General features: G+C 33.5%; 3 protein-coding genes across 4 annotated transcripts; 2 read left to right on the top strand and 1 right to left on the bottom strand.

Annotated features, from left to right (window-relative positions):
* Positions 1-7,274: 7,274 nt before the first annotated feature.
* On the bottom strand, positions 7,275-10,062 carry LOC107903520 (uncharacterized). Its single transcript, XM_016829591.2, has 2 exons — positions 9,821-10,062; positions 7,275-8,983 (listed from the first exon to the last, which is right to left on the bottom strand). The coding sequence occupies exons 1-2, from the start codon at positions 9,930-9,932 to the stop codon at positions 7,431-7,433; spliced, it is 1,665 nt and encodes a 554-aa protein (XP_016685080.1). The 5' UTR covers positions 9,933-10,062; the 3' UTR covers positions 7,275-7,430.
* Positions 10,063-11,073: 1,011 nt separating this feature from the next.
* On the top strand, positions 11,074-15,888 carry LOC107903518 (G-type lectin S-receptor-like serine/threonine-protein kinase B120). 2 transcript variants are annotated; one of them, XM_016829589.2, is made up of 7 exons: positions 11,074-13,828; positions 13,909-14,013; positions 14,115-14,329; positions 14,401-14,611; positions 14,703-14,940; positions 15,045-15,192; positions 15,315-15,888. In XM_016829589.2, the coding sequence occupies exons 1-7, from the start codon at positions 12,496-12,498 to the stop codon at positions 15,603-15,605; spliced, it is 2,541 nt and encodes an 846-aa protein (XP_016685078.2). In that variant the 5' UTR covers positions 11,074-12,495; the 3' UTR covers positions 15,606-15,888. The 2 variants fall into 2 exon arrangements, with proteins under 2 accessions (XP_016685078.2, XP_040948351.1); XM_041092417.1 differs by having other exon boundaries at positions 11,075-13,828; positions 13,912-14,013.
* A 2,773-nt stretch (positions 15,889-18,661) lies between these two features.
* LOC107903515 (receptor-like serine/threonine-protein kinase SD1-7) lies at positions 18,662-23,989 on the top strand. The gene is made up of 7 exons (XM_016829586.2): positions 18,662-20,224; positions 20,311-20,424; positions 20,538-20,734; positions 22,249-22,459; positions 22,674-22,908; positions 23,050-23,197; positions 23,442-23,989. The coding sequence occupies exons 1-7, from the start codon at positions 18,976-18,978 to the stop codon at positions 23,739-23,741; spliced, it is 2,454 nt and encodes an 817-aa protein (XP_016685075.1). The 5' UTR covers positions 18,662-18,975; the 3' UTR covers positions 23,742-23,989.
* Positions 23,990-26,336: the final 2,347 nt, after the last annotated feature.

Here is a 26,336-nt window from a genome sequence, read left to right on the forward strand (position 1 = left end):
ATATAAATATTAAATTAAATTTAATATTAAAGTTATTAAGTTTAATTATAGTTGAACTCTCTAAACTCTCCCTATATAAAGAGAGCCTTGGTTCATTACTTACATACACTTGAATTCAAGAGAAAGTTGTAGAGAGAAATTTCTCTGAAAAGATTATTCCAAAAAAATTCTAGAGATATTTTTTTATTTACAACTTGACTTAAAAGTTTACAGAAATTACAAAATTATCTCATTGCTAATTTTTGTGAAAAATTTTCTGATTAGAAGTGAGCCCACACTCGGCAAATGTGAGCTTGAAGATAGCAGAGAAGACTACTCGATCGAAGCACTCATCCTACACGAATTGAAAAGGTAAAATTTTGATTAAGTGTTTATTAATTTAGAGATCACAACCAAGATCTTATTTTGGAAAATTTTTTAAAACTCTGGTTTTTCCCTAAAATTATTTTTTGCTGCATTTTCTAAACCCCTTTTTTCAATGCCCCACTTTTATTTTGGTGTACAAAAGAGTTGCTAACAAATTAACCTTAGTGATACAATAAAGCCCAACTGTTGTCTACATTTTGCACTAACGAAACTAATCTACTGAGGATTGAGTGGAGCACAACAAGAATATCAATTTCTATAAATAATTTCTACATTAATTCTTTATAGAACAAACTAGAATAATATAAGACTGAAGAGAATCAAAATAAACTTTTGTTTCTGTACTTTGGTGTACCAAACAAATGAAATTTGACTCCTATTTATAAGAGTTCTCATGTCTCTTCATAAAGATATAAATGTTCAAATAGATAGTTACATCTTTTAGCAATAAACACAATTATCCAATAGATATCTACCTGAATAATTATGACTCTTTGTTAATAATTAACATAACTTTGGGTAACAAGAGACATAACTCATCACTATGAATAGTTGCAACTTTTAGATAATAACTAAGTGACATAACTTTTAGTTACTTATAACATTTCATTTGCAACTGTTGGAACATTATATATATTTTGAAAATTTTCCAACATATAATTAGATATAATTGGCATGCCAATAAGAATCAAGATAGCGCTATGTAATATATTGTATACAAGATTATGTAAAGTAGGTCAGATACATATGTGATTGCAATATTAGTGTCTTGGAGTGTTATGAGGATTGCATTTTATATGCTATGCACAATTGTGCCTTGGAGCATTATGTGTTATCAATGGTGTAGTGATTTCATTATCTATTTGTAATTTTTTGAATAATTAATTTGAATAAATAAAATTATTACATGTTTGATTAATTAATCTTTGTATAATTGCCCTCATGGTTTGTGCATGAGAACCAAAATGAATAAGTAAATATATGCTCCTTAATTACCTAAAATTTAACTAACAATAAGTTGCATTATAAGAATGAATTATAATGTGAGAAGACAACTTTTATTAGTATGTAATCTAAATTGTCCATAGTCCCCAAAATCATATTGAGCAATTGATTCAAATATGTAATGCCCCAAAATTTTAATTTTGGGTATTGTGAATGTGTAACACAAAATATTTATCTGCTTTAGTAGTTATGTGCTTTGGGTGTGTTTGGGAGGTCCTAAGTTCAAGCTAGGACTTGGGCAAATTTTGGTATTTTTATGAATAAGCCCTATCTTTGGTCAGTAGGCTTTTAAGTAAAAGTTGGCAAATAATTAATAGAATGGGCTTGTTGGTTTGGTGGATAAGTGGAGTGTTGTGTGAAGGAAGTCCTGTGTTCAAATCTTGGTGTGGGCATTATTTTTGCTCGTGCGTCCAGGAGAGTGGATTTAGTGGGGATTTTCATGGAGAGAAATAAGGGATTGGGGTGGTTATCAGATATTCTGTTCATCCTTTTTTTTTCCTTTTTTTTTTTACTTTCCTCAAAATCCCTCTACCCTCTTACCGTTTTTCTCTTCATTGCTGTCGAATTTCTGCTCCCTTTCACCCTTCATCTTCTTGATTTTTCTTTTCCCACTCTGCCTCGTGTTGTTCCAAGTTTGTCTGTGATCGTTCGATAAGTTTTAGATAAGTGATTTGTCTCTATTTGATAACTTTCTTCTGAAGTGTTTTGTTTATGCCAATTAAAGGAGGATTCAAGGGCTCGTAATCACCAATCGGAGTCTTAGTTTGTGTGCAACTTACTGTTCATCAGTTGAAGGTAAGGTTTAGTCGTTTATGGGTTAAAACCTCGATACGAGTTCGATTTGGGATCATGTTATGTGAGATTAAATTAGTGTTATTTATTCAATTATAGGTTTTGGAGTGCTCGGGGACTGTTTTAGCATCAAACAAAATTAGGTGTGTACCCGAAACGCAAAAAATGGGATTCGGCAAAAAGCCAAAATTGCTTACTGTTTGGACAACATCAGTAGGTTAACTTTGAAAAATCACCATAAATTGTGGAAATTGAATTAGAGGATGAACAAAATATGGAAATAAAGCTTGAGTCTAGTTTCTCATAGAAGAAACGGTGTAAGTAATAGAATTATAAATCGTGAGATATAATAAATTTTGTGAGACAAGGTCAGAATGAATACGAGTTCCCCTGTTCTGACTTTGGAAAATCATCAAAAATTGGAGAAAAATAATTAGGAGTTAAAATTTACATATTTAAATCATTATTGAGTCTATTTCAATAAAAACAAATGGAAACATCATCCAAATTTTGTACTAAGAGATAATTAATTTTTAGCAAAGAAAGGTCGAACCTATTAGACAACAGAACATGGGTAAGTTTGAAGATTTTACTGCATTTATTGGCTGAACCAAAAATTTTGAAAATTTTATGGTAGAAAGGTATTTGAGTCTAGTTTCAAAGACATCAAGCGGATCTTAATTTGGAATTTTGTAGCTCAAGATATAAATAATTTAGTAACAGTGACTCAAGTAGACAACTTTGAAGGAACACATAAGTAAATAGTGAAAACATATATGAATATTTAGCTAGCATGGGTTACATTAAAAATGGACCATGCGGCCAGGGCCAATTTGGGCCGAGTGGGCCACACGGGCGTGTGGGCCCACATGGGCGTGTGAGCCCATTTTCACTGAATTGATTGCTAAGGTTGCACGGGTCGCCCAAGTCGACTGTGAACCTACTGTAGGGTCGGTAAGCATCACTTAGACCCCTGATTGTACGAAAGTGTTGAGCATGATGATAGTATGCTTGTATACTAAACTGGTTATATGTACTGATGTCCTGAGATAGCATGTCATGACTTATATGTTGCATTGCATGGGATTGGGTTGATTATATCTAGAGGAAGTGTACTGAAAGGCTCTTAAGCCTAACATAATGGCAGCTCATGCAAATTACTGTTTTGTGCCACATTCAGTACTACCTAGAGTGTAGGGATGGGTGGGTTGATTTGATCCCCACATGGAGTATAGGGTTGGATGGAGATGGTGAGTAGAGGCCAGTTGGGTAGGACTTTGTTACTGAATACTGTGATGACTGCTACTGATACTGTGATGGGCTAAGGCCCTATTGCATATTTGATACTGTACTGAGATGGGCTAAGGCTCAGACTATTACTGATACTGAAAAAGGGCTTAGGCCCAAGACTACTTTAACTGTGCACTGTGATTTGCTATTGTTTATTTTCTGTGAGATTACACACTGAGTTTTCGTAAACTCACCCCTTTTGTTTAAATGTGCACAGGTAATCCCCAGATCTAGACGGATCTGTGCGGCAGAGGACTCGGCGGTGACCACAGTTTTGGAGTACTTTACTTTCATGGTTTTTAACCCATATTTATGATAATTGGTTTTATTTCTATTCTATTTTTACTGGTTAAGTTTTTGGGTTGTAATTGGACTTTCAAACTTTGGTTTTGGGTTTTAATTATCTTTACCCTATGGATTACAACTGCTAGTAGTAGGAAACCTCGGTTTTCAAAAGAAGCAAATGTTTTTCCTAAATGCACGACTGTTTAATCTGTTTTAAATGCTTCCGCAAACGAATAACGTTTTGAAATTATCGATTAAATGAGCAACACAATTTTGGAAATAATAAGATATTAAGTTAAGGAATTAGATGGAAATGGTTTTAACGCGATGACACGATTTTCAAACACCCTATCATGTGATATCGCTAGATCCGACCATAATGTCTGGGCCGGGCTTGGGGTGTTACAAAATAAGTAGAGGATCATTATGTTGTCTATAAGTCTAATTAGGGAGATAGCTTGTCTTGGCTATTGAAGTAGTTCACTCCCAGAAAGAGAGACATAGATGTGATTGTCTAGATTGACAATACATCGAACTCGACCCAAGCTAAATTTATCTTAAATCCGCTAATGAATTTGTTCACTTGTAACATTTATAGTATAATTGACAAATCATGCGTGTATAACTCATGTACTTTGATATATTGAAAACCTAAACTCTCATGATAGAGGGTCATAAGTTGGTACGTAGGGAACATAATTTGTGCATGGCATGACATCACTTACAATAATGGAAAAAAATATTTTTCCCATCATATTACATAAGGTGGGTTTAGTTTGAGGTTTATTGTTTAGGGTTTTTGTTTGTTGATATGCTTGTTCTTCGTTTGGGTAATGAAGTGATGAAAGAATTCTGAGTTTAGTTTAATGTTTATCTAGATAAACATTCTATTATTTTAATACGATTTAATATTAAATTTAATCTAATATTATTTAATATTAAAGTGATTAAGTTTAATCATAGTTGAACTCTCTAAACTCTCCCTATATAAAGAGAGTCTTGGGTCATTACTTACACACACTTGAATTCAAGAGAAAGTTGTAGAGAGAAATTTCTCTGAAGAGATTATTCCAAAAATTTTCTAGAGATATTTTTTGATTTACAACTTGGCCCAAAAGTTTAGAGAAATTGCAAAATTACTTCATTGGTAATTTTTGTGAAAAATTTTCTAATTCAAAGCGAGCCCACACTCGGTAAATGTGAGCTTGAGGATAGCGGAGAAGACTACTCGATCGAAACACTCATCCTAGACAAATCGAAAAGGTACAATTTTGATTAGGTGTTTATTAATTTAGATATCACAACCAAGATCTTATTTTGGAAAAATTTTTAAAACTCTAGTTTTTCCCTATATTTATTTTCCGCTACATTTTCCAAACCCATTTTTTTTCAACGCCCCACTTATATTTTGGTGTTCAAAAAAGTTGCTAACAAATTAACATCAGTGATACAATAAAACCCAACTGTTGTCTACATTTTGCACTAACAAAACCAATCTACTGAGGATTGAGCGGAGCACAGCAAGAATATCAATTTCTATAAATAATTTCTGCAATAATTCTTTATAGAACAATCTAAGAATAATATAAGATTGAAGAGAATCAAAAGAAAATTTTGTTTCTGTACTTTAGTATACCAAACAAATGAAATTGACTCCTATTTATAATAGTTCTCATGTCTCTTCATAAAGATATAACTATCCAAATAGATAGTTACATCTTTTAGCAATAAACACAATTATCCAATAGATATCTACCTGAATAATTATGACTCTTTGTTAATAATTAACATAACTTTTGGTTACAAGAGACATAACTCATCACTATGAATAGTGACAACTTTTAGCTAATAACCAAGTGACATAACTTTTGGTTACTTATAACTTTTCATTTGTAACTGGTGGAACATTATATATTTTTTGAAAATGTTCCAACATATAATTAGATGTAATTGGCATGCCAATAAGAATCAAGATAGTGCTATGTAATATATTGTGTACAAGATTATGTAATGTAGGTCAGATACATATGTGATTGCAATATTAGTGTCTTGGAGTGCTATGAGGATTGCATTTTATATGCTATGCACAATTGTGCGTTGGAGCATTATGTGTTGTCCATGGTGTAGTGATTTCATTATCTATTTGTAATTTTTTTTTGAATAGTTTGAATAAATAAAATTATTACATGTTTGATTAATTAATCTTGGTATGATTGCCCTCATGGTATTTTGTGCATGAAAACCAAAATGAATAAGTAAATATATGCTCCTTAATTACCTAAAATTTAACTAACAATAAGTTGCATCATAAGAATGAATTATAATGTGAGAAGACAACTTTTATTAGTATGTAATTTAAATTGTCCAAAGTCCCCAAAATCAGATTGAGCAATTGATTCAAATAAGTAGAGGATCATTCTGTTGTCTATAAGTCTAAATAGGGAGATAGCTTGTCTTGGCTATCAAAGTAGTTCACTCCTAGAAATAGAGACATAGACGTGATTGTCTAGATTGCCAATACATCGAACTCGACCCAAGCTAAATTTATCTTAAATCCACTAATGAATTTGTTCACTTGTAACATTTATGGTATAATTGACAAATCATACGTGTATAACTCATGTACTTTGATATATTGAAAACCTGAACTCTCATGATAGAGGGTCATAAGTTGGTACGTTGGGAACATAATTTGTGCATGGCATGACATCACTTACAATAATGGAAAAAATATTTTTCCCATCATATTACATAAGGTGGGTTTAGTTTGGGGTTTACTGTTTAGGGTTTTTGTTTGTTGATCTGCTTGTTCTTCGTTTGGGTAATGAAGTGATGAAAGAATTCTGAGTTTAGTTTGATTGTTTTTCATTTGGGTATTTTATTTGTTGATTTGCTGTAAATTTTGGGTTAAGTTACATGAAAATGATTGTTAATGTTTATATTTTGTTAATTGATTTGAGTGTACAAATCAGGATTGCAAATCTCCAGTGATGTAATATGAATTGGAATTAGTAATGGAAATGGAAATGGAAGCTGTTAATGGAAAATTTGAATTGAAAATTATCAATTCATGCGAACAACAAGTTCCTCTAACGGTAGTAACAAAAGTGCAAGGATTTTATTTCTTGGGTGATGGAAAAGAAAGTGTTAATTTGATACGGATATGATGTGGTGTGTATAGTCAATCATTATTAGAGATTTAATGTTTGGGTGACTAAAATAACAAATTTTTCTAATGGAAGTTAGGCGACCAACTGAATTGTTTAATGATATTTTTATTATAATGTGGATGCCTATTAGAATAAGAAGTTTGATGTCCATACCAGATTCGTTCTTGACATTTTTGAGGCTCCTTAAAAACTGGAAGAAAAAAAAACATTTTGAATCCCTTTCAGCCTTGAGGGGCCACATTTCCAAACGACCCCAAGATCGAGCCTGGTCCATACGACTAAAATTTTATATATTTTTATTATAAACATAAACTTTCAAGAATAATTATAAATAAATATATACTTGTTTTGTTGTTGTCAAATGACTACTTGTTTGTTTGATGTTTATTTTATAGGAATAAAAGTAACAATTTTACATTGACATTAATGACATTGTACTGGGATGAACATAGGAAGTTTTTAAATTTCCTTAGCCTTGTACAATAATTTCATAACAAGGCTGCTATAATTCAAAGCAACATTCTAAACCTCGTCTCCGTTCCAGTTCCTTTTCACCTTAGGACCCGTTGGCCCTTCTTGCCCTAGCACTTCATCTGGAAGGCCATTAATAAATTTCTCAAAAGCAGTTTTAAGCTTTCCAGGCAATACTTTTTCCACCTTCTTGATCTCATCTGCCAAGTTATAACTAATCTTCGGACCCCATTCCCTGAAATAGTTGAGCCATGGCGGCTCAACAATGGTCGTGGAACCCAAATACTCAGCTGCAACTAATGAAAACTGGAGGCCTGTATCCATAACAATCTTACTCTTGGCAGTGTCATTTCTAATTCCTATCTCTCCACTTCCTTGCAAGACTAGTCCAGGTTTTGAATACATGGCATGGCCATGTAACGATGAATAGGTACAAGGCTTATTCCCGCCTTGGAACTCAAGCTCTGATGCATTCACCCATGAACCTCCACTGTGTTCGGAGAAATAAATACTATGTAATTCTCCATTAAAGTTGCTGACCCTTAAAGTCACATGCTCCCAGTCACCAACATGTTCACCTATCCTTCCTAATGAAATGTTGATGAATTCTACCTTAGCCTTTGCCGCTCCATTGAAGGGGTAAAACACCCATATCGCTAGGTCTGAATAGGTTGCACCCAACATAGGTTTTACATGCAAATAAACTTGGGACTTTTGCAAATCTCCTTTCTTTACTCTTTCCTTGGTTGCTTCGTCTATGGGAAGATCTAGCCAATAGTTACCATCATTTGCACCGCCTTGGGGAAGGTTTGAACCCGTTACCTGTATAGGAACTGGCTTGGATTCTTCTCCCTTCTTGTACAGTAGTGCCCCATTCACAAAGAACCAACTGACGGACGATGGGAGGTAAGCTTCATTAGGGTGGAAATAAATCCAAGGAGAGTAAGCTTGGAACAGTGTATCGATTTGGCGTAGGCTAGGCATGTAAGATAAATTAGCTTTGACATTTTTCAAACATGGTAGAGGAGGATTTTGGGCGACAAATGTTCCTACACAAACTCCCATATGTTGGGTTCCTCTATTTATGGGCCTTGAACTGAAAAAGTTGATCCCTTTTGCATCCACTTCTTTACCAGGTCCCCATATCCATGTATCATTCTCAGTTTCATCCGTAAAATCAGACCGGACGCAACGTATTTTCTGCAGGGAAGGCTTGTCTTTGGTGTTGGTGATAACATGGCCAACTGCCTTGTATCCTTGTGGAGCAATAGGCAACCAAATATAACCGTTGCCATCTTGCTTGATTTTCAAAGACTCACTGCTCCAGACAAGGGTGTAATCGATGGGTTGTTTTAGTAAAGAATCATCACCACTGTCATCTTTCGCTGCAAGAACCCACCCAGAAAGCAACCTATTGTTGGGCTGCCCATAGCAGCCTAGCATGTAGTACCCATCTGGTATTGATGATGGTTCAAAAAATGAGGCCCCAAGATTTCCTGGTCCCCCTTCGCGAGTCGCCCATACTTTTGTGGAAGATGATGATATCCCGCACTGGCACACATGTATTCCACCAAGATCAATACTTCCACTCGCAAACCCTTCGCCTGTAATGTAATCCATCATGTTGCGTACAATTATCAAATTACTATCTTTAAAGAAATGTTTAAATTCGTCAACTTAAATAAAATTTTGACAAAATATATCACTTCAGATCGCATGTCTTCTCATGTCGATAATCATTAATTTTTTAAGAGATAATATAATTTTTGGTCCCCGAACTTGATTAGTAGTTTCACTTTGGTACCTATACTCTTTTTTGGTCCATTTTAATACTTGAACTTGACAATTTGATCTATCTTTGGTCTATAAAATTAAAAATTATAAAAGTTTGCTGATGTGGCACTGTGAAATTATGTCACATCATCACTTGAAGATTACAAATTTTATATAATGTTCTAAGTAATGATATGGTACAATCTCAAAATGTCACATTCAGTGCTAGTTTGATCAATTCGACCATTGGGTCAATATAATTAATTAATTAATTAAAAATTCATAAAAAAATGTTCAAACCGGTTCAACTTGTTCAACTCTCAATTTTTATCTTGGTTTTCAATTTTTTTCAATTTCAAGCAAATTCTGATTCAATTGATTCAACCCCTTTATTTAGACCATTATGTCAATCAGCTCTCAGAATGTCATATTTTTAAATCTTGACAGAATCCAAGTTCAAAGATGAAAAAAAAAGAGTGCAGGTATCCAATTGAAGCTAGTTGCCAAGTTTAGAGGCCATAAATTAATCATATTGTCCCATGTTTTAATAATCATTAACGAAACGGACGAATTTGTAAAACTATATATCGATCCTTGAGTTATATGCAAGTGATTTAACCAGCCAAAGCCATTAGAGATGAAATAGATAGAGAGAGAGCGAGGGGTACCTGGAGGCCATGTTGGTAAGGGAGATGGAAGCCTAAAAGCAGTTTCTATTGGCAAAGCCTTCTTCTTCTTGGAGACATCTGACGAGGAAGGGGATGTAAGACAATTCCCCATTGCAGTGTTTTCAAAGATGTGTTGATTGACTGTGAAGATAAATATATGAAGATAAAAAAGGGGGTGATATTAACAAGAAGAATATTCAGTTTAGTGCGAGATGGGCAAGGGATTTTGGTACACCATGCGAATATAACAACAGTAGAGAGAGGGCAGGGTAATGGGAGTGAGTAACGTGCAAGGAAACTAAGCATTTGCGGGCTTTAACATGCTTGGGGACTTTGTTCAACCTCTCTTCTACACCAAGCTGCTTGTCTTTCCTTTTGGATTGCCTTTGGCTTTCTTGTATTATGGAACTACGTCTTAATATCATTATTATATACATAAATAGGAGTTCTTATACAACCCAACTTAATACGTTGTGACTTAACTCTCATAGGTTTACATGGATGTTGAAAGTAACCGAGGTTCATCCGCTCAGATTCGAAGGTTTATTTGAAAAGTGAGAAGATTCGAGTAAAAATATAGACTTAAAAAATAAATCTTGATAAAAAATTAAGGCCCGTTTTCTAAATAAGTCGAGCCTCTGGTAGGATTTTTGGCCTGAGCTCGAATATGTTGTTTTGCTGTCATTTTGCTATTATATTATTATTATTTTGTTGTTCTTGTTTGAATATTATATGACTCTTGTTTTATTATTAATTTTGTTCTTATCTTAGAGGTATTTGCTTACTGAGCTACAACTATTTTAGTATTATTTAAGTTTAAAGATTTTTTAATGTATTTTTAATTTGTTGATAAATACTTATTTTAATGTTTGTAGTGTATTTGATGTATTATATTTTTTAAATTTATTTTTATCTAAAAAAATTAATATGAGTGGGTCGAGTCAGGCTCGGGTTTAGCATTTTTAATTTAGATCAGATTTGGACAGAATTTTAAGCTCATTTTCTAAGTCGATCCTAGACCTAGAAAATGGACCTAAAATTTTATACTGACCTGACTCAAACTCTGCTCAACCCATGATTAGGTCTAGTAACACGTGACACCCTCACATTTGACATGTGAAAAAAAAAAAACCTCTTTGACTTATGTCAGGTTTTAAAAAAATTGAACGAAGGGTCTAAGATTAAATATCCCTTTTAAGTTTTTAAATTTAAATAAAATAACAAGACACAAAATAGTAAATATCTCTTTAAAACATTAGCCTTTTTTTTTTTTGTTATTTTCCTCCTTCCTTCATTATTTTCCTTTCTCTTCTCTTCTTCCATGAGAGACTCAGTCGTCGTCATCATTATGCTGCCGTCCGGCCTCCATTCAAGTCAAAATTGGGACCAAACGATTCACCTTTTTCTCTTCTTTCTGATTCTTGAAAAACTTATCAAAACTTTGAAAATTTTTCACAATCTTTAGAACTTTTCAAGCCCCGATCTGCAAATCTGACTGTTGAATCATCATGGAACTTCAACCATGGCTTCTCCCCACCACCTTCAACATCTTGGCCGTTCGAATTTCTGAGACGATGCTTGAATCTCAAGTACTCAAAAACCCGAAATTGATCTTAGTTTCTGTTTGCTTCTCATCATTTTATTTTTGTTTGGTTCTGTGTTCTGGACTTATGGTTTTGCTTGTGATGTTAATTATTCTCGACTTTTCCTCTCGCGAAATGGTTCAGGGTCAATAATAAAAATAATAGCAGTTTACACCCCCATTCATATCCAAATACATATCTATCTATAGTATAATTTTATAATAATTTTTAATTTATTCAATTTAATCCTTAATATTATAAAATTTGATGCATGGGTTAATTGATTAGCTTTCAACAATAGAAATTTTCTCCTTTCTTTTGTTCTTCTAGTGGACGGTGGAAGAAGATGAATGTTTTTCGTCTTTCTTTCCACTTAGTTTAGCATATATGGGTTAATTATTTTCACTTTTCAATTCAATTTAATGGTTAAATAACGATTTAGGTCCTTTGAATTATTACTGACTAGATTTTTAGTATTTTTAATTTAAAATTTTAATAACGATTGAATCTAAGTTTTAATTAATTATTTTCTTGGTTAAACTACACTTCAATATTTTTTTTTTATATTTCATTCGATTTACAAAATGTGTTCCTGATCCTACTTAAAACCTTAAAAAATGTGGTCCTCAAAAATAAGTAGCATATCAGCGGTAAGAACCCTTCAACAACACAACACCATGGTTCAAGCAATCTCTACGAGCGGACGGAGGTACATGAGAGAGAAACAAATATGGGTTTGAGTAGGATACCATGTCTGACATCATTGACCCAATGATTATCAGACTAATGTTAATGTTTATTAATGGTTGGGTTTCAATAATTAAACTTGGAACCAGTCATATCACCAAATGGGTTATGGATTTCATGAAAACAAAGATTCAACCCCAGTTTTGCAAAGCAATAATATAATAAGAACCTTCTGATGGCGACTGCCTCAGTCTCTTTGAACATGGAAGAACAACAAAGAAACCTATTCTTTTTTAATGGAAAACCAGGAAGAGTCTTTGGTCAAAGCTTGGCTTTCCATGGTGTGTTTCTTTCTTTACTTAAACTCAAACCGTTAATGGAAGAAATTACATGCAATAACTGTTAATGGCTGACTACGATATTAGCAAAAGAAACATGGCAACCATGAGAAAATTTCCATGTATTTCCTTGCTTCTTTTTTCATGTTTTTACATGCAGGTTTACAATGGAACAGTTGCAGCCACTGATACCCTTTTCCAATGTCAAATCATGACGGCCTCAGGTCTGTTAACATCTTCTGGAAATGCCTTTGAGTTGGGATTCTTTTCAACTGGCTCAACTAATCTGTATTTGGTGATTCGGATGAGGAATGTTGCAACCAAGGATATTGTGTGGATTGCCAATAGAGACCTTCCTTTCACTGGTTCATCTATGATTCTCACCATCAATGATGATGGATACCTTGTGATTGTGAGTGGCAGAACAAGTTATAGGGTGAGTGATGATCCATCATCAAGCCAAAACGTGAGTGCAACGCTGTTGGATTCTGGGAATTTGGTTCTAAGAGATGGGAGTATGGATATACTATGGCAGAGCTTTGATTACCCTTCAAACACTTTTTTGCCTGGGATGAAGCTTGGTTGCAATAATAAAACAGGGAAAGTTTGGTCTCTAACATCTTGGTTGGATGAAGAAGACCCAAATAATGGGGATTTCGAGGTGAGAATGGTATCAAATGAAGTGTTCCTCATGAGGGGTACTGAAATATTATGGAGTAGTGGACCTTGGAATGGGCATGGTTTTGATTTGATGCCTGAAATGAGATTGAACTACATCTTCAACTACAGCTTGTATAGCGATGAAAACGAAACATATTTTTCGTATTCGTTGTATCATCCTGAACCTATAACTAGATTCAGCCTCGATGTCGACGGACGTATGAGAGAATTTGCATGGCTTGAAAATAATCAACAATGGAATTTGCTCTGGTCTCAACCAAAACAGTTTTGTAGCATTTTAAACTCTTGTGGCTCATTCAGTAGATGCTTTGAGGATACTCAGAGTTGCAAGTGCTTGCGAGGTTTTTATCCATCGGAGAACCAACAAGGCCACAATGGTGGATGTATCAGGAGTATTCCCCTAACATGTGGGAATGGAGATAATAAAGACAGATTCTTAGGGATTGATGATGTGACTTATCCTTTAAGTGCCATGCAGCAAATCAATGCTTCAAATCCTTTTCCATATTTAGGCCCTCAAATTTCGATCTCCGATGAGAATTCGTACAAAGAAGCTTGCTTGAATAACTGCAATTGCAGTGCATATGCATACAACACAACTGGCCACTGCGCAATATGGTATGGTGACCTTCTTAATCTTCAACAATTATCATCAAATTATCCAACCGGACATAGAATCTTTGTCAAACTTGCAGCTTCCGAATTCAACAATGGCAAAGGTACTTTCTTATTAAAAACTTTGAACTAAATTGACCATTAAATTGTTTCACATTCTTGCTTTCTTGAATTCGAGTTCTAGCAGCCAATTGGCTCGAATGGATACCTGCAATTCCTGTTGTTCTACTGGTGCTTCTTACTGCATCCTTCTTTATTTTTCGGTGGAGGAAGAGTCTTAAAAACAAAGGTAATTTGTTTCGTATTGGTTTTTCTGAATCGATTCGCAAGCTTGTTCTATATTCGAAAGGATGTACTTACATATGCAGACCTCTCTGTCTCTGAGAACAGGGGAGATGGAAGATACAAGGCAGGATATACTACTCTTTGATCTGGAGATGAGCATCACATCTGGTAGCAATGATTTTTCGGGTTCCGAAAACTCTCGAAAACGGAGGAAGGAACCTGCCTTTCCACTTTTTAGCTTTGCTAGCATATCGATAGCTACCGAAAACTTCTCCTTGGAGAATAAGCTGGGAGAGGGAGGATTTGGACCTGTTTATAAGGTATTAAGTCTATCACATTTTAAGACTATTACCAGAAATGGAGTTCAGGTTTTGAATGATTTCGCTTGCAGGGAAAACTATTAAATGGACAAGAAATAGCAGTGAAAAGGCTTTCGAAACGGTCCGGACAAGGGCTCGAAGAGTTGAAAAACGAGACGATGCTTATAGCAAAGCTTCAACATAGGAACCTTGTTAGACTATTGGGTTGCTGTTTAGAACAAGGGGAAAAGATATTGATCTATGAGTTCATGCCTAACAAAAGCCTGGATTCATTTCTTTTTGGTTTGTGATTTAGGAAGCCTTAAAATTTCCTTCCGCCACCCCCCCCCAAAAAAAAAAAAGAATTTCTTTTGATAAGCAAAATTTGTAACAGGTACAAACAATGACGGGTTACTAGACTGGGGAACACGAGTTCGAATAATCGAGGGGATTGCGCAAGGTCTTCTGTATCTTCACCAATATTCGAGATTACGGATCATACATCGAGATCTTAAGGCAAGCAATATCCTGTTAGACAGTGAAATGAACCCAAAAATATCAGATTTCGGGTTGGCAAGAATGTTTGGTGATGACAAGTTACAAGCAAATACTAAAAGGATTGTAGGAACTTAGTAAGTGAACTTCAAAACTCCAGAAACTTACAATTCTATCTGCTACTCTAGTCTCTTTCACTTAAGAATCTGATCAATTTTTGTGTGAAAATGATGAAATATAGTGGCTATATGTCGCCTGAATATGCCATGGAAGGCCTTTTCTCCATTAAATCCGATGTGTTCAGCTTCGGTGTGCTGCTGTTGGAGATAGTGAGTGGCAAGAAGAACACTGGCTTTTACCATAGCAGTTCTCTTAATCTAATTGGACATGTGAGTCTCAAATTTTCCCCATTAAACCCGAACTTGATACTCTCATTCGAGTCTGAGTAACGTAGTTTGTTTTTTTCCCATTTTACCTCAAGTTTCACATTCAAACATGTTTTTTACTTCAGGCATGGCAATTTTGGAAAGGAGATAAAGTTCTTGAATTGGTGGATCATAGATTGGAAGACCTAGTTTCATATCCAATGCTGTACAGATACATTCAAGTGGCACTTCTTTGTGTTCAAGAAATGGCTGCCGACAGACCGACAATGTCAGAAGTTGTCTCGATGCTTACCAATGAACTTACAGTTCTAAATTCTCCCAAACAGCCTGCATTCTCTAATTCAAATCAGCCTTCAAGCAGGCCTGCAACACTTTCAGCCAATCACATAACAGCTTCTATAATGGAACCTCGATAGTTTTTTCGATGTTAGTTCGAAAGTTCCGAGAATCCGCCATGATATGTAGATAGAGTTAAGCAAATTGGGTGCGAGTCAGCTTAGTTCCAAGTCTTATGCTTTAGAAAGCCCTCTTTGCTAAGAATGTACCTGTTACTTAACTTTATAGATATCGTCCGTCATGGGAATCTAGTCCCTATTGTACTCCTTTTTTTTTAGTCTAAATCCGTATTGGGCTCCAACTAAATTTGTAGTTGTGCCTAAGTTCGACCGCTAAATAAAGGAAGAAACTTTTTCGGGATTATTTTTTCATTCACAAAACTCAAACTTGATTTCTTATTTAAAAGACATCAAATTTTTTATCATTTGATCCAATAAATATTGGTCCCTCTTATTTAGATATTCACATCTAAATCGTTAACACGTGACTAATATGTATTTATTGAAGCCAAAGTTTGAAATTTCTCAAGTCATGTATTTCTAACTAATTTATTAATAAATATATATATACATAGATATAAATTTTTTACTTTTCTTCTTGTTTGACATGCAACAAATATTTATGGTCTTCGTGTGTGTTGTGACGATACAAACTACACAACTTCAAATGTAGGAGGTCATGTGTGTATATATATATATATATTATTTTCTTTATATTTTAATCCAAATTTTAAGACCCCATTTAATTAACCTAAAAAAGGGTCATTAATCCAAATTTGTCCAATTAAAACCTAAAATTGATTGGTACTTGATTTTAGGTAAAATTGGTTTCCATATTAGTTTTTAGATTTTTTTGTAATTTATATATTTGATTTAAAAATTATTCAAATTAAATTATTAGATTTTCTAAGAATAATCTTTAAAGGCGATATGTATTTTTTTTAACTTTAATTTTATTATAGGTTTTTATCATATCTGTTTTTTTATACAATATCTAGAATTACCATAATCTAAACCTATCCTTGGGTCGAGTTAGGCCTTGACAAATTTTTAAGCCCATTTGATGGGCTTGGGCCTAGCCCGACTCAAAAAATTGGCCTAAAATTTTACTCAAGCTCGATTTGAATTAAAATGTTAAAACCCAGGCTCGACCCATTTGTATTAAAGTTTTTTATATTATTTTTAAAAATACATATAATACATCAAAAATATTAAAAACATTAAAATAAATGTTTTCCAACAAATTAAAAATAAATTTAAAAAACCTTCATACTTAAATGACACTAACATAGATGCAAATTAACATGTAAATGCCTCTAAAATAGTAGCAAAATTAACAATAAAACAAGAGTTACACAATATCCAAATAATAACAACAAAATAGTAGCAATATAATAATGAAACAGCAGCAAAACAACGATAAAAAAAGCCTTACCCAAGGCCAGGTCTAGGGTCTAGGCAAAAAAAAAAAAGCCTTACCCAAGGCCTAACCCGTGTTCTAAACGGGCCTTATTTTTTTCCCAAGCCTATTTTTTAAGCCTATATTTTTACCCAAACCCTTCCACTTTTCGGGCGGACTTTCAGGCCTTACTGGATGGCCCAGCCCGTAGATAGGTCTACCATAGCCTCTCCCAAATTCTTAAATAGGAGGATAATGCGCTTCAACGCACTCGAACTCATGTCCTCCTGTACTAGCAACAATGTCGATGCCTATCGAGCAAATACACAATCGGCAACGCATTATGTATTTTAAAATCACCTTTGTGCAAGAAGTACCGTATTAATAAATAATATATAACACAAATAACCTGTAAAAGATTATTAATAATGTAATATGAATTATTATGAATTAATATTGATATTAAAATAATGATGATTTTTTTATTTTTTTAATATTAAATATTTTACGATTAAATAGTATTAATATAACTAATTCTAAATTAATTAAATATTTTTAAAAATATTTTGTAATTTCATCATTTTTTAATTCATTAATGGTTTTTTAAAGATTTTAAGTAAAAACTAATGTGATAAAAAAATTATAAGTATGAAGTTTACTATATCATAAAATTAAATATTTGGTGACCCAATTATTAAAATTATCAATTATGGACACGTTTTCCTTTTTTCTCTAAAAAAATGACTATTTTCCTAAATTTAAAAAAACGATCTAAAAGGCTAAATAAAAAAATCGACATGTATAATTAATTTAATTAAATAAGTTCAATTATCAAAACTATTAAAATTTATTACTTGAATATCTAAATAAATTTAAGTACTTATTAATTATTACAAACTACATGAGTGAATCAAGAAATTCTAATTGACATATAAAATTCAATTGTGTTGAAATAAAATATTAATAGTTTTACAAGTTTTAGTGATCCAATTGTAAAAATTCTCAAATTAAGTGACTTAACTACAAATTTTCAAAAATAAAATGACCAAAAGTGTAATTTATTTAAAAATAATTTTTAAATATGTATAAACATGTTGGTACTGGTAACAAAAATGATATGCCTACCGATATGATATTGACTATCTTCCACCATTACTATTGCAACAATTAAGAATAAGTATGCTCGATCACGCTTAAATTCGCATTGTGTTTCGATTTAAGTGTTAGAAGTAAAAGTAGAGGTAAGACTTGTATAAAAAAATTGTTTACCTTATCCACTAATTGAAAATAAGTTCATCATTGTTTTGAAATCGTGCTTATTTTCAGTTGAATTTATCCGTTAAAAGAAACCCATATTTTCAATGGTAGATGCATCAATCTGTTGAAAGAAAAATTTCTGATGAGAAAAGTAAAAAATAAAAAATCAATGCTTTGTTCTTCAAAGTCAACTAAAATCATCAACTTTGGACAAATTATTATATATCTTCTCTTCTCTGCAATTCATCTGACATTGCTAAATTAATAAATTAAGTACCTTTCAAAGTAACCCAAATAGTTAAAAGAAGCAAACACGAAATCAGTATGAACATATATGCAATTTTCTTTGTAGAAATCGTTTACTTTTGTTTGTTTATATATATATATATATATATTAGAAAATCCCTCAATGACCAAGTCTACCAGTCTTTTTCTTGGAAAAATTTCAATTATCTTACTAATCTTCCATTACCTTGTCAATGGATGCTACCTACTGTCATAGACATTTATGCAACAAACAAGCTTTTGCTTCAGGTATTGTCTTTATGCCATTGTTTCTTAGCATTCAATACATACATACAGATATATTCGATAATACGATAAAGGGTATCCCTTATTTTGATGTTCAAGTGCTTCTTAGCATTCGTTTTAATGGTAGTCTATTTCGTATTTGTTGATTTGATATGATTCAAAACTTTGAACTATTTGGTAAACCAGACTCTAGATGATACTAAATTCGATCCGGGTTTTGTCGTCTAATAGCGGTTGGATTCGGACTACTTATCGGAAAACAAAATGGTATCGAAAACCAGATTTTGGTATCCTTTTATCCTGCTGATGTTCTTATGTGCTGGTGCTGCAATGGACACAATCAGACCAGGCAACCACTTGAATAGCTCAACAACAGTGGTTTCAGTTGGTGAAATGTTTGAGTTGGGATTTTTTCAACCTACAGATTCAGAACATTACTATGTGGGAATTTGGTACAAGAATATCAAGGAAGATCCAGTGGTTTGGATAGCGAACCGGGATTATCCGGTCACTGCTTCGGCTTTTTTCGGCATAAGCGATGATGGCAACCTTGAGATTAAGCAAGGTAGGATCATTTACAGGGTGACAGATATGACATTACCTAATGCAAATGTGAGTGCTAAATTGTTGGATTCAGGCAATCTTATTTTGAGAGATGAAAATTCTAGCATATTATGGCAAAGTTTTGATTTCCCTTCTCATACTTACTTGCCCGGTATGAAACTCGGATACGATACAAGGATTCAGAGCACTTGGTCGTATGTCTCGTGGAAGAGCTCCAATGACCCAAGTCCTGGAAATTTCACCCTCAAATTGGATTCCGGACCTGAAAAACAGATCATGATCTTGAACGGAGATGCGATATACTGGAGATCAATTAGGTCATGGGGAGATAGCAGCAACTACTTTGAATTCCCTGTTGAAACAAGGTTGAACATGTACAACTTTAGCTTTGTTTCGGAATCTGATACGGCTTATCTCACTTACAACATCTATAGGAACGACACGATCAGTCGATTCACGATCGATGCAACGGGACAATTGAGGCAACTCTTATGGTTAGACAACGAATGGAGCGTGTTGAACAGTCAACCGGGGCAACCCTGCGAAGTATACGCTTACTGCGGTGCCAATTCGAGCTGCAGCAACGTTTCATCACCAATTTGTAGTTGTTTACCAGGATACAAACCGAGTTCGGTTGAGTTTTGGAACAATGGAGATTTCAAAGAAGGATGCTCAAGGAAAAATGAATTGCAATGTGGCAAGAACGATGGATTTCATATGCTTACTAAAGTAATATTGCCACAAAAACAACTGACACGAGAGGTTCAAAGCTTTGGTGACTGCAGGTCATCCTGTTTGAGTAACTGCTCGTGTTCCGGTTTTTCGTATACCGATCGGAATTGCTCGATATGGACCGGAGAACTAATCAATTTGCAGCAGCTACCAGTTAATAATAGCTCTGGAACAGATTTTTATCTCAAACTAGCAGCAACTGATTTGGAGACTAAAAGTAAGATCAATTGTAACATTTTTTCATATTGTGATTCAATGGTGGAAAATGATATAATTAACTTGTTTTGTTTCTTGGAAATGAAGAAAGCTCAAGTAACATGAGGAGAGCAGTTATAGTATCAGTGACGGTAACTATGACAGTTTTTACTTCAGCATTTTGCTTTTGGCAAGTGAAGGTGAAGAGAGATAAAAGAAAAGGTGAAACTTTAGACACTTTTATTTTGTTTCAAGTATTCGTATCCGACACTAGTGGCACGTATTCGTGTTTCATGTTATGTGTTCATATGGTTCCTCAACTGTTAAACAAGCAGGGCAAGACTTGTTATCATTTGAAGTTACTATGAGTCCATCACATACCCAAGAGGAGCAATGTAAAGGCAGATGGCAAGTGGAACATGAGAAGGAAGTGGAAATTCCATTATTCAGCTTTTCCAGTGTATCTGCTGCTACTGATAATTTCTCATTCTCAAATAAACTTGGAGAGGGTGGTTTTGGACCTGTATACAAGGTAAATTTCATAGATTTTGTTTGAAAATTCCAATATTTCTTCAATTTGAATTGGATTAATTTGGGTTTTAAGATTTTGATCCTGGTGGTTTTCGACCTAGATTCTAATAAAAATTATGATTATAGATATGTGAGTCAAGTTCGTCGTGTTGGTTTTAGGTTGAGATGATTTTAATTGAGTCAATTTGGGTTTTAATATTTTTAGTTTGATTTTTGAAGTTCGGGTTCAGACCATTTATGTTTGAGGTTCAGATTTTCCGATTGTCTTATTATGAGTTTGAATTAGAGCTGATCATGGGTTGAGTCTAGCTAATGCAAGAAATTAGGCTCATTTTTTAGGCTGAAAAATGGGTTTACAATTTTGCTCAAGCCCAACCCGAATAAAAAATATTAAACTTGGGCCCGTATTAATTTTTTTAGATTATTTTTTATGTAAAAATAAATTTAAAAATAATATAATTCATCAAATAGACTAAAAACATTAAAATAAATGTTTCCCAATAAATTAAAAATACATGTAAAAAAGTCTTTATACTTAAATAATATTAATATAGTTGCAACTTAATAAGCAAATGCCTCTAAAATAGTAACAAAATTAACAATAAAGGAAGAATTATATAATATCAAAACAATATCAACAAAATAGTAGCCATAAAATAGCGAAATGGTAGCAAAACAACAACATTACAGTAACAAAACAACAACATAACAATAGTAAACAATATCAAACAGCAGCAGAATTTTTTTTGTCAAATTTGGGCTGAACCGGGCCCGGGTAAAAAAAGTCTTGCCTGAGGCCAGGTTCATTTTCTAAACATGTCTTATTTTTTTGCCCGAGCTCATTTTTTGGGCCTATATTTTTGTCCAAACTCTCTCACTTTTTGGGTGGGCCTTCGGGCTTGGGTAGGTGACCATGAATCGGGTTTAAGCATGGTATTAACACACTTAATACTTCTTTAAGCCTAACCCAACCTGAAATATGGCTCTAAAATTTTTACCCAATCCCACACATATTTATAAAATAATTAATTCCGATCTATTTTAAGGACGCCTATATTATTTGTTTGCTTAAATAAAATTTACCCATAAAACTTTACTTTGATAGGTTGTCATTAATATTTCAACCATGAACAAATATACTCAAATCCAGTCTATATGGTTTTAGGTTGCACAGGTTGAAGTTTTAGTCATTTTATAGCTATGAAGCATTGACACTTCGTTTAGGAGAAAGTCCAAGTGTCGAACAAATGTATATAACATATATATAACTTTGACACAGTACTAGATTAGATTTTCAAATTCGAAGTCAAACTTGATGAGTATAATTATGAAATATATGTGAAAACTTAGATCAATATGTGTAAAGCACCTTAAACCGTGACATTTTCGAATCAAATCACTATTTAAATGTTATACAAGTGATCACAATTTTATGAAATAAAATCATGTAATCTGCAATTGTTAGTATCACATTTGTGTGAGAAATTTCACTGGGAAAGGATTGTTCTTTTTCAGGGAAAATTATTGAAAGGGGATGAAGTAGCAGTGAAAAGGCTGTCGAGACAATCTGGGCAAGGTTGGGATGAGTTAAAGAACGAAGCAATTCTAATAGGCAAACTCCAACACAAAAACCTCGTCAAAGTTCTTGGTTGTTGCATTGAAAGAGATGAAAAGATTCTTATCTATGAGTATTTGCCCAATAAGAGCTTGGATACTCTCCTCTTTGGTAATTACTTCTTGTTATTTCAGTATAAAGATGTAACTTTTCTATAATATGTTAGCCGGATTTTTAGGTGATTATCGGATACAGGTATTTGTCTGACAACACAACTATATTTAAATACAGATACGAATTCTTTTGTGAAAATTAAGAGTGCGTCGAACATAGGTTCTCATGCTTTGTCACTTGGATGTTCATTTTGTCTATTAAATCCATGAAGGTACCAATGCAATGGTTACACTACCTTGGAAAACTCGAGTTCGAATCATCGAAGGGATTGCTCAAGGTCTTCTTTATCTCCATCAATATTCTAGGGTTCAAATTATTCACAGGGATTTGAAGGCCAGCAACATTTTGTTGGATGAAGATATGAACCCTAAAATTTCGGACTTTGGGATGGCTAGAATTTTTGGAGGCACAGAACAACGAGCAACTAAACGAATTGTTGGAACTTAGTAAGTAAATCGTGTGTGTACATTTATAATATCAGTGAACATAGGGTCATAAGCACGTCTTTATACTGCGAAACATCTCGTTTATTATGATTGTAGCCGTATTAAAAAAAGTTGAAAATCGACCTTTATTATGAAATGCAGTGGTTACATGGCTCCTGAATATGCTTTGCAAGGCGTCTTCTCAGTGAAATCAGATGTCTTCAGCTTTGGAGTTTTGTTGTTAGAGATTTTAAGTGGCAAAAGGAACACTGGTTTCTATCTAAGCAATTCTCTCGATCTCATTGGATATGTAAGTGTCATAACTTCAGTCACACGTAACCCGAGTTAGGGATATTGTCTGTCAATGTGATTTCAATTATAGCTTTACCAAACACTGGTTTCTATTGAACAATTCTTTCAATCTTATTGGAAATGCGAGTGTCGGAACAAAAGCCTGAGTTACGAGATATTGTCTACTTCAACTTGAACGTCTTTGTGAGCCTTTTGGGTCAATGTGGATTCATTTGTAGTTTTATTAAACTTCTGTTTTTCAGGCATGGGATCTTTGGACAAGCAAGAGGCCACTAGAGTTTATCAACCCTGAAACGCATGATGCGTATTGTCCAATTGCAGCAACTAGATACATGAATATTGCACTCCTTTGTGTTGAAGAACGAGCGGCCAACCGACCGATAATGTCGGACGTTGTCATGATGTTGAACAATGAACTCACCGTCTTACCTTCTCCGGTGCAACCGGCTTTCTCGAATGCCCGAAATGTCCAAGATTCAAGTCAAAGCATCCCAGAAACCTCTCAAAATAAACTTACAATCTCAGTTATTGCTGCTCGATGAAACTTGTTTGTTTTGTTTATTCTATTTATTTATATGAAAACTAGAAGATCAAGAAATTGAATGTTTGATTGATTTGGCTATTGAAGATCTTCCTTTCTGCCATATAAATTATATGGCAGAAAACTATAAGGGGACCTTCAAGAATGTATATAGAATGTAAAAACATTGTACATCTTTTTCTTATGGTAGAAAATTTTGTAATTGGATATGTCTTTATTATATCTGTAAGTTATCTATTTAAGCTTGAAGGCTTTGTGCAAAAATTATTAGTTTTATTGTTCTAGATTGGTGAAATTATAATTGCCATCTTCTTAGCAATTATAATTGAAATTTAAAAATCGAATTTTGATTTTTAACGCCTTGAGGAAGTCAATATCTACCCTTTGGGAAGTCTTGGTTTTCATCCCTTTATTTGATTCTTTGAGTTAAAACCCGCTCTCTAAGCATTCGTGAGTTCAAGAATAATGAAGAATATCAAGGTTTTGGACTACAGTTCAATTGGATTAGACGAATTTGAGCATATCCAGACTACCCAACATCGAGCTTTGCACCACTCTTCGTCTTGAAACCTCATGTACTTTACTTGATCAAATTTATTACTTAATATCACAACAAATTTTTGTTCTTAAGATTCCATCGCCCCAACTAAATTAATTTTCAAACTAATTTTTCCAACAAAGTATTCATGACAGACCTTGTATTCTCAATCTATTCTACACGGGCAACTTCATTTTTAAGTCGATTATCAATCTCTAGTTGATCTATATAACAAGCTTGTTCTTATGAGGTCACATTTTTCTTAGCCCTTGGGTTCATTAGATCATTAATTTAAAGCCTCATTTGGTGCACCAATTTTGTTTCAAAGAAGCACGATGGGTCATTATAATTGTGCATCGATTATTGAGCATTCAATAAGTGTGAAAAACAGGCATCTGATCTCACTCATTGCAAATTTATTTGATCAACTTGGTAGTGCAAGATGGTTTACCAAGTTGGATTTACGATTGGGGTTCCATCGAATTAGAATAGCTGAAGGGGATGAACCAAAGATAGATTGTGTGATGTACTATGGCTTGTATAAGTTTCTTAATGCCCTTTGGACTAACTAATGCTCCAATGACATTCTGCACTATGCACTTTGATGAATCAAATACTTCAGCCTTTCCTTAATCATTTTGTGATTGTTTATCTTAATGATATTGTGGTGTACAGTAAGTCATTTATAGAGCATGTGAAGCATTTGAGGAAAGTGTTCTAAACCATGCAAGAGAATGAGCTTATGTCAATGAGGAAAAATGGTCATTTGCACGGTGTAAGGTACTTTTCTTAGGCCACATTGTGGGAGGTGGTAGAATCCGGATGGATAGGGCTATAAATTAACCAAGCTTGAATGAACAAACCATTATTTATGTTCGTTTATTTATTTTTTAAATTTGTTTGTGTTTAGTTTGTATTTGTTAAGAATTTCAAATTTGTGTTCATGTTCGTTTATTTAAAATTATATGTGTTCATGTTCGTTTGTTTAATGTTCACGAACATGTTTATTTATCTTAATCGAACAAATAAACAATAAATACATACACATATTTTTTTTAGATATAAAATAGATGAATATAAATATTAATAATTATATTATAAATGAAAAAAATACAATCCAAGATAATTTGATTAATATATATTAATGGAATTTTATAAGAAAATATCATTAATAAATAAACAAGTCATGAATGAGCTTGTTCGTGAACATAAATGAACTGAACACACATCTATTCATGTTCGTTCATTTATTAAACGAACATAAAAAATTTCTTCATATCCGTTTATTTAGCTTAATAAACAAGTACAAACGAATGTCATACAAACAATTTGTTGAAACCATTTTTTGATAAAACAGGGTCGACTTGGGTTTTGAAAAATGAAAACAAATGTGAGAGTCACCACCAATCTTTTTTTGATGAGGTGTGATCGGGTCACCTCGTAAAACGGTTGTTTTTAATAAACGATTTAGATTTATTAAAACAATGCTTTTGGTCTGCAAAATTCAGAAAAAACAGGTTCGGGAGTCGGTTACGTACAAGGAAGGATTAGCACCCTCGTAACGCCCAAAAATTGGTACCTAGTTGATTAATTAGTGTATTAATGTCGAGAATTGAAAATTTTGAAGAGATTTAAAATACGATCCTTTGTGAAAACTTATATAAAACAAGTTACCCATTAAGACTCTCTTATTTCAGAGAGAGAAAATGTCACACCCAATGACCTAGGGCATGATATTTCACCTCCTCAAAAATGAACTTGTCCAAAAGACTCGTGCAATAAAATTTAAAAGAATATTCAATTGTTTAAGTCAGATGAAAAAATTACAGTCCAATACATTAGGGCACAATTTCTCAATATTCTAAACATTGAATATTGCCTTTATAATTTTTTAGAAAAATCTTCATCTCGAGAAATCAACGTGTCACATCTAATGCGTTAGGACACAACGTATTGAATTCCCAATAATGAGCTTTTTATTTATGTTTTGATTCAACGATTATTCAGATTCAACGAAAGAGTTGGAATCCAATACGTTAGGGCTCAATCCTTTCGAAG

The sequence above is a fragment of the Gossypium hirsutum genome, chromosome D05, assembly GCF_007990345.1.
Source record: "Gossypium hirsutum isolate 1008001.06 chromosome D05, Gossypium_hirsutum_v2.1, whole genome shotgun sequence".
NCBI lineage: Eukaryota > Viridiplantae > Streptophyta > Magnoliopsida > Malvales > Malvaceae > Gossypium > Gossypium hirsutum.

Bases quoted from the DNA above. Each gene is read 5' to 3' on its own strand.
- LOC107903520 (XM_016829591.2), bottom strand. From the start codon at position 9,932: ATGGGGAATTGTCTTACATCCCCTTCCTCGTCAGATGTCTCCAAGAAG. The intron at 8,984-9,820 runs GTACCCCTCGCT...ATTACATTACAG, and splicing joins CTTACCAACATGGCCTCCAG to GCGAAGGGTTTGCGAGTGGA.
- LOC107903518 (XM_016829589.2), top strand. From the start codon at position 12,496: ATGGCTGACTACGATATTAGCAAAAGAAACATGGCAACCATGAGAAAA. The intron at 14,941-15,044 runs GTAAGTGAACTT...GATGAAATATAG, and splicing joins AAAAGGATTGTAGGAACTTA to TGGCTATATGTCGCCTGAAT. The intron at 15,193-15,314 runs GTGAGTCTCAAA...TTTTTACTTCAG, and splicing joins CTCTTAATCTAATTGGACAT to GCATGGCAATTTTGGAAAGG.
- LOC107903515 (XM_016829586.2), top strand. From the start codon at position 18,976: ATGGTATCGAAAACCAGATTTTGGTATCCTTTTATCCTGCTGATGTTC. The intron at 22,909-23,049 runs GTAAGTAAATCG...TATGAAATGCAG, and splicing joins AAACGAATTGTTGGAACTTA to TGGTTACATGGCTCCTGAAT. The intron at 23,198-23,441 runs GTAAGTGTCATA...TCTGTTTTTCAG, and splicing joins CTCTCGATCTCATTGGATAT to GCATGGGATCTTTGGACAAG.